This window comes from Microplitis demolitor, chromosome 1 (assembly GCF_026212275.2).
Source record: "Microplitis demolitor isolate Queensland-Clemson2020A chromosome 1, iyMicDemo2.1a, whole genome shotgun sequence".
NCBI lineage: Eukaryota > Metazoa > Arthropoda > Insecta > Hymenoptera > Braconidae > Microplitis > Microplitis demolitor.
Genome location: NC_068545.1, coordinates 2841903 through 2850165, shown reverse-complemented (window position 1 = coordinate 2850165; position 8263 = coordinate 2841903). Strand labels below are relative to the sequence as shown.

The 8263-nt window shown below is 29.9% G+C and overlaps 1 protein-coding gene across 1 annotated transcript; it reads left to right on the top strand.

The window, feature by feature from the left end:
• Positions 1–2614: 2614 nt before the first annotated feature.
• Positions 2615–6691, top strand: LOC103568219 (cytochrome P450 4C1). The gene is made up of 12 exons (XM_008544977.1): positions 2615–3248; positions 3344–3453; positions 3541–3631; positions 3720–3911; positions 4603–4696; positions 4776–4878; positions 4952–5054; positions 5133–5242; positions 5315–5383; positions 5478–5646; positions 5723–5905; positions 6446–6691. Exons 1-12 carry the CDS (start codon positions 3080–3082, stop codon positions 6625–6627), a joined length of 1575 nt encoding a protein of 524 aa, XP_008543199.1. The 5' UTR covers positions 2615–3079; the 3' UTR covers positions 6628–6691.
• The last annotated feature ends 1572 nt before the right edge of the window (positions 6692–8263 follow it).

Genomic DNA, 8263 nt, shown 5'->3' with positions numbered 1-8263 from the left:
AACTTAGAAAAATTTGGTTCTCTGAAGATCCTAGACAAATCCTCGAGACATCCTAGAGAAAACTTAGAAAAATTTGGTTCTCTGGAGATCCTAGAAAAATCCTAGAGAAATTCTAGACAAATCCTAGAGAAAACTTAGAAAAATTTGGTTCTCTGCAGATCTTAGACAAATCCTAGAGAAATCCTAGAGAAAACTTAGAAAAATTCGTTCTCTGAAGATCCTAGACAAATTCTAGAGAAATCCTAGAGAAAACTTAGAAAGATTCGTTCTCTGAAGATCCTAGAGATATCCTAGACAAATCCTAGAGAAAACTTAGAAAAATTTGTTTCTCTGAAGATCCTAGACAAATCCTCGAGAAATCCTAGACAAAAATTACAAAAATTTGGTTCTCTGAAGATCCTAGAGAAATCCTAGACAAATCCTAGAGAAAACTTAGAAAAATTTGTTCTTCTGAGGATCTTAGAGAAATCCTGGAAAGATCCTAGAGAAATCCTAGAGAAAACTTATAATAATTTGGTTCTCTGAAGATCCTAGAGAAATCCTAGAGAAATCCTAGACAAATCCTAGAGAAAACTTAGAAAAATTTGTTTCTCTGAAGATTCTAGTCAAATACTTGACAAATCCTAAAGAAAACTTAGAAAAATTTGTTCTTCTGAGGATCCTAGAGAAATCCTGGAGAAATCCTAGAGAAATCCTAGAGAAAACTTAGAAAAATTCGTTCTCTGAAGATCCTAGAGATATCCTAGACAAATCCTAGAGAAAACTTAGAAAAATTTGTTCTTCTGAGGATCCTAGAGAAATCCTGGAGAAATCCTAGAGTAATCCTAGAGAAAACTTAAAAAAATTCGGTTCTCCGAAGATCCTAGAGAAATCCTAGAAAAATCCTAGAGAAAACTTAGAAAAATTTGTTTCTCTGAAGGTCCTAGAGTAATCCTTGAGAAATCCTAGACAAAACTTAGAAAAGTTCGGTTCTCTGAAGATCCTAGTCAAATCCTTGACAAATCCTAGAGAAAACTTAGAAAAATTTGTTTCTCTAAAGATCCTAGACAAATTCTTGAGGAATCCTTGACAAAACTTAGAAAAATTTGGTTCTCTGGAGATCCTAGAGAAATCCTGGAGAAATCTTAGAGAAAACCTAGACAAAACTTAGAAAAGTTTGGTTCTCTGAAAATCCTAGAGATATCCTAGACAAATCCTAGACAAATCCTAGAGAAAACTTAGAAACATTTGTTCTTCTGAAGATCCTAGAGAAATCCTAAAGAAATCCTAGAGAAATCCTAGAGAAAACTTAGAAAAATTTGATTCTCTGAAGATCCTAGAGAAATCCTAGACAAATCCTAGACAAATCCTAGAGAAAACTTAGAAAAATTTGGTTCTCTGAAGATCCTAGTCAAATCCTTGACAAATCCTAGAGAAAATTTAGAAAAATTTGTTTCTCTAAAGATCCTAGACAAATTCTTGAGAAATCCTAGACAAAACTTAGAAAAATTTGGTTCTCTGGAGATCCTAGAGAAATCCTGGAGAAATCCTAGAGAAAACCTAGACAAAACTTAGAAAAATTTGTTTCTCTGAAGATCCTAGAGTAATCCTTGAGAAATCCTAGACAAAACTTAGGAAAGTTCGGTTCTATGAAGATCCTAGAGAAATTCTAGAGAAATCCTAGAGAAAACTTAGAAAAATTTGGTTCTCTGAAGATCCTAGAGAAATCCTAGAGAAATTCTAGACAAATCCTATACAAATCCTAGAGAAAACTTAGAAAAATTTGTATCTCTGAAGATCCTCGACAAATCCTTGAGAAATCCTAGACAAAACTTAGAAAAATTTGGTTCTCTGAAGATCCTAGAGAAATCCTAGACAAATCTTAGAGAAAACTTAGAAAAATTTATTTTTCTGAAAATCCTAGACAAATCCTGGAGAAATCCCAGAGAAATCCTAGAGAAAACTTAGAAAAATTTGGTTTTCTGAACATCCTAGAGAAATCCTAGACAAATCCTAGACAAATCCTAGAGAAAACTTAGAAAAATTTGGTTCTCTGAAGATCCTAGAGAAATCCTAGACAAATCCTAGACAAATCCTAGAGAAAACTTAGAAAAATTTGTTTCTCTGAAGATCCTAGACAAATCCTAGAGAAAACTTAGAAAAATTTATTTTTCCGAAAATCCTAGACAAATCCTAAACATATCCTAGACAAATCCTAGAGAAAACTTAGAAAAATCTATTTTTCTGAAAATCCTAGACAAATCCTAGAGAAAACTTAGAAAAATCTATTTTTCTGAAAATCCTAGACAAATCCTAGAGAAAACTTAGAAAAATTTGTTTCTCTGAAGATCCTAGAGAAATCTAAGAGAATTTACCCCTAATTTACCCCTTTCTTACGGGTAATTTTAGACTCAGATTTTTTGTTCCTTACGATGTCTTCGTAAAAATTTTTTAAAAATATTCTTTAATGATAAACAATAATTTAGCGATATGTTTGTGAAATAATACGCAACATTGAAATCCTACTCAAGATGACTGGCAACTTGAAATGTCAGGGTCACACTAGACTCAGCCAGTCTACTGTAATTGACATTGCATGCAACGAATGTCAGACAGTAACGAAGCATGACGAGAACAGTGCGATAAATAATTTACTAATTTCATAATATATAAAATTCCGCTGAATATAGTCGATTATAAGAAGTGATCGATTTTTATAGTAAAATTTAATTAAAGTGAATACCTCCACCAAAATAATAACGCGTAAATAATATAAATATGAGACGATTTGTATGATGTAAGTATACTATAAACTCATAAAAATTCTTATGATTTACAAGATTTAAGAATGTGTGCCGATGTAATGTAAAATATAACATTCGATACATACTATATATAAACACGTAAGTCTACATTTCTGCTTTCGATGATGTAATCTATCGATGTATACAGAAAGGGGATTCAATACTTCGAGTATCTGTTAGAGTATGTATTATTACTCTTAATGATTATGTAGATTCAGTCTTGTCATAACTGTTTGCACTCGATGATCTATTGAAAACTATATAATATTTAATGAAACAGTCGTACGCACGCCACGATGGATACTGCATTGCTAATTACATCGATATTATTAACCGTTTTTCTAATATTAGTCGCGTTACATTCTTATATCCATGGTAATAGAAAAGGATATTATTGTGACAAAATTCCTGGGCCGACATGGTATCCAATTCTGGGCAATGTTTTAGACTTAGCGGTATCTCCTGGTTAGTATACATTTTTTAAAATTTATAAATTTGTTTTAAATCAAAAATTAAAAAATTTTGAGTTACCATTTACACATGTATTTTTTTTTTATTAGAAAACTTTTGGAATTTTCATCGTCGTTTAGCCAAAGATTTTTATCCAGTTTACAAATACTGGCTTGGAACATGGCCTGTTGTTCATATTTATCATCCTGATGATTTGAAGGTAAATATATTTTCGCGGTACATATTTATTTAACTTTTACGAGTTTTCTTATATTTAAAGATTTATATTTTTATTCTATTCTCAAAGGTACTATTCGCTAGCTCGAAAAATACAGAAAAAAGTCTATTCTACGATTTTCTGCGTCCATGGTTACAAAATGGACTGGTCACTAGTGAAGGTAGATTTAATTTTGAAAATTTATTTTATAATAATATCTGCTATTAATAGAATATTTACTATGGCTTAATTTATTTTAATTTCTCAAGGAAACAAATGGAGAGGAAGAAGAAAAATCCTGACTCCAGCATTTCATTTGCACAATCTTAATGAATACATGGAGTCTATAGTCGACCACACGGAACGTATGATTAAAAAACTCAAAACCGAAGCAACGTCAGATGGAGTTATCAAAGAACTTTTACCCTTACTTTCAACGCACACTCTTAATATAATTTGCGGTATTATAAAATAAAATTCAATAAATTACAAAAACAAAAAATATATTCTAAAAAATTGCACGAATAGGTCTTTTAATTTTTTACATGTGCATTTTTTAGTTTTTTTTTTTTTTTGTAATTAATATTTTGAAAAAAGAATCCCAAAATTTTTAATTGTTTTCTAACTTCAGAATCATATCATTTTTTAACCCGAAAAATTTTTTTATTTTGTTTTAAAAAATTCTCAATTTACAGTTCTCAGAAAAGAGTAGAATAATCACCTTTTTTATGTCATTTAACTAATAGCATTGAAAATTGAAAAAGCTGAATTTACAATAAACGGGCCTCTATATTAAAAACAAAAATTTGTTTCCATGAAATTTTTAAACTGGCCGCACTTGCGTGACTGATCAGCTGACCCAATTTTCAAGCGAACCGTAACAGAATTTTAAAACAAAAAACCAAATTTTTTGGCTTCCAAACTGGTCGGCTGTCCAATTTCAAAACACAGTAACTAACAAAAATAAAACTTTTGAAATATGAATTGAATCATATTCACAAGACTCCACTGGAACTAAAAATACTAAAAAATCGATTTTGAAAAATTTGTTTCTTACTGTGTTCTGAAATCGGGCAGCCGTTATGTCCCCCGTAAAATTCAATGAATTATAGAACTATATTTTTATAATAATAAGCATATGAATGTAAACAGAATCTGCGATGGGAATTACCACCAAAGAGAATGATCCTGATAGAGAAAATTATAAAATGGCGGTTCAAAGAATCGGAGAAATAATATACTACAGGTAAATTAAACCTGTTCAATTATTTTTTTCTAGTAAATAATTAATGATCAATGTCTTTGTTATTAATAATTAATTACAGGAGTTTTAGACCATGGTTGATGAATAATTGGATTTTCGGACTGACGGCCAAAGGTCGAGAGCACGCGGAATCATTAAAAGTGCTTCATGACTTTGCTAATAAAGTATTATTTACGATTAATTTATTTATTAACTTTAATGATGAATAATTATCATAATTTGCGCTGTTTTATTTAGATAATCAAAGATCGTAAAGAATATCATGAACAAACGGGAGGAAAATATTTAAATGATTTTATGATAACTGGTGGTAATACAAGTTCCCAATCCAATGGAAGCAGTGAGTTAAAAATCAAATTACCTAGTATTGTTTGAATTTATATAAAAATTTATGATTAAAATTCACATGATTATGTAGCAAAACGTAAGAGACTTGCTTTCCTTGATCTTTTGATTGCCGCTTCAAAGCAAGGACTCGGAATTGATGATCAAGGTATGAGAGAAGAAGTTGATACTTTTGTTTTTGCGGTAAGTTATGAAATGTTAAATGGTTCGACAATACTTCAAAACTAAAGGCGATTGAAATAATTTTATTTTCAGGGTCACGACACTACTGCTATGAGTTTGTTATTTACTATTTTACTTTTGGCTGAGCACAAAGACATTCAGGTTCACAGATTTAAACTACACAAAAATACCAGTCTTAGCAATTATTAGTAGTTAATTTTAATTATGTTAAAAATAAATTATAATTTTTCTAAAGGCACGAGCAAGAGCAGAAGTTGATGAAATATTAAAAGAAAGCGATGGACAAATAACTATCGATGAAATTCAACGTTTCACATACTTAGAGTGCTGTATAAAAGAGGCACAGAGACTTTACCCGAGTGTACCTGTTATATCAAAGACAACTCAAGAAGACACGCAATTTAGTACGTTATATATTAATTAAATCTGCCAACAATATCTTTAGTTACTATTAGATAGAATATTTAATGTTTTTTTCAGAGCATTGTTTTGTACCGAAAGATACTATTCTACTTATTTACCCTATTGATACTCATCGTGATCCAAACTTTTGGCCACAGCCGGAAATTTACAATCCTGATAGATTTTTACTATCAGAACAATTGGAAAAAAGACATCCTTTTTCTTTCATTCCATTCAGTGCTGGTCCTCGTAATTGTATAGGTATATCGTTACTACACTGATAGAAGAATTTATTTGAACTAAATAAGATTTATTAATAGTTAACAAGTGATTTATTAAATGAGATTTATTTGAACCAAATAAATATTTCTTAATAATTAATAGATGGCTGATTTGAATAGGAAATAACACATGAAGCTAATTAAGTAGGGTTATGACAAATAATTTATAGTTCCATTTAAGTTTATTTTTTTTAAGAAAATAATACGCAAAGAAATTAATTTAAAAAAATATTTAGTTAATTATATTTTGATTTGTTACACTAAACAGTATACTGAATGGTATTGTAAACAGAAAGTGGCGCTGTAGTCAAAAATCACAGTGATGTTCACTCAAATATGAGATTTATTAACTATTAATAAATGTATATTTAAGCAAATAAATGCTTATTTCAGCTAAATAAGGCTGAAAAACTGTTTCAAATAAATGCATTTATTAATATCAAATAAATAGTTCTATCAGTGTACACGGAAAATAAGTGATGCTAGAACTGTACCAACTGATAAAAATTTTTTATTTTAGGACAAAAGTTTGCGATGCTTGAATTGAAGAGTTTAATTGCTGGATTGCTCTATAACTTTTATTTCGAACCTCAAGATAGCGCAGCAAGTGTACGTATTGTTCCTGATCTTGTAATCAGGCCCGCACATCCGGTTTATGTTAAATTTGTACCGATCATTAAAAAAGATGACAATTTTAACTGATATCTTTGATATTAATTTATTATGATTTATATTTTATTATTAAAAATAATTAGATTAGTGATTAATAGAGAATTATCTTCAGTGCTCAATTAAAAATAATTGTAATAAAGTTAATTTTTTAGGTAAAAATTAATTGGAATTAAATGTCACTCACGTATTAACACTTTGCATATATATTACACGAAATTAGGTTTATGTATACTTTATGCAGAAAAATTATCCATTGGACATAACTATAAAATAAATTTTAAAATATATTGATAGTTTTTCCATTATCATTTAGTGCCTAAAAATGATTCTCATATTTTTTATAAAAAGGTATATTAACTAAATCAAAAATATTACTTTCAACATCAATCCTCAAAAATTATTATGGGTGATAATGTCTATAGTGCATATTATATTCTTGGTAATGAGAGTTTATATATTTGCTTTACGGCTTAACGGTAAATAAATAATTTTCTCATTTTCATATAAAATAGCTAAATGAATCGCTTGCTATAAAAAACCTGAGCAATTTTAATACATACACACAAAACAAAAAGATAATGTTCAAATTTTTATGACAATTATAATCTCAATACAAATGGAAAATAGTAATTTTTTATCGATATATACTATACCCTAATACCCTAAAAAAATAATCCGGCATAAATAGATATTTCAACATAATATTTAAAAAATAGTATAAAGTACAATTGACGGCATAGAGTTGTTCTTGAAGCACACAAAAAAATAAAATTTTTTAAAGCAGAAGTGGAATCGTTTCACTGTGTCTGTACTTATGGTGGCACTAGGGATTTGAGTGCACTTAAGGGTTTGTTGATGCAGTGGCAGAAATGTGACTCCGAGCGTTATATTTCCGATAATCCTCCAGAGACAGATGATCTATCTCTGACATTAATCGAAGCAAATGGAAAAATTCAATCCTTCATATTTAACATCCATCAACCAACAAATCTAACTGATGCTTTTTGCTATTCATCTCTACCGACCAGTCAATACTTATTTATTATTATCATTTATTCGTTTATATATTATCACTTACAACAGAAAAATGACTAAACATTAAATTCAGTGAAGCAAAAAGTAAGAAGACGTAATTAATCTTTCAGTAAATAACATCTCAAGTCTTGACGCCAAGAGTCTTATTTCTACTATCCCCTAAAAACTTCCGTTTTCATCGTTTGCCCTGTGAAAATGAACTTTGACACTCCCACAGACAGTATCGCAGTAGTACCAACTGACGTTAAGTCACTGTGGCACCCAACTTTTCTTTTCCTTCACAATAATCGAATAATCACAAGATCTTTATATATACAGACGCTTTATATTTTTCACAACGACGCCTTGGTCGCTTTTGTCTCTCCTTATTTTCTTGTGGAATCCACTTATTCAAGATAACTGTGGTGAACAGAGATGGGTAACGGCTCGTACAAGTAGATAATATTACAAAAAATACCTTAATGTTGTTGGTGGGACGAATTGAGTAGAACAGTGCTGTGCACTAGTGGCCACAACAAATTTTTATAAAGTGAATATTAGAGAAGGAAAAAAAATATTCAGTGAAAGAAAAATAAATAACACCGTACATCAGTCTCAAATGCACACCAACGGCTAGAGTTACTATACTACT

What these genes read in the sequence shown, in the direction of transcription:
- LOC103568219 (XM_008544977.1), top strand. Translation starts at nt 3,080, where the DNA reads ATGGATACTGCATTGCTAATTACATCGATATTATTAACCGTTTTTCTA. An exon ending in CACTCTTAATATAATTTGCG is followed by an intron (nt 3,912 to 4,602) that starts GTATTATAAAAT and finishes GAATGTAAACAG; the next exon opens with AATCTGCGATGGGAATTACC. An exon ending in TCAAGAAGACACGCAATTTA is followed by an intron (nt 5,647 to 5,722) that starts GTACGTTATATA and finishes TGTTTTTTTCAG; the next exon opens with AGCATTGTTTTGTACCGAAA.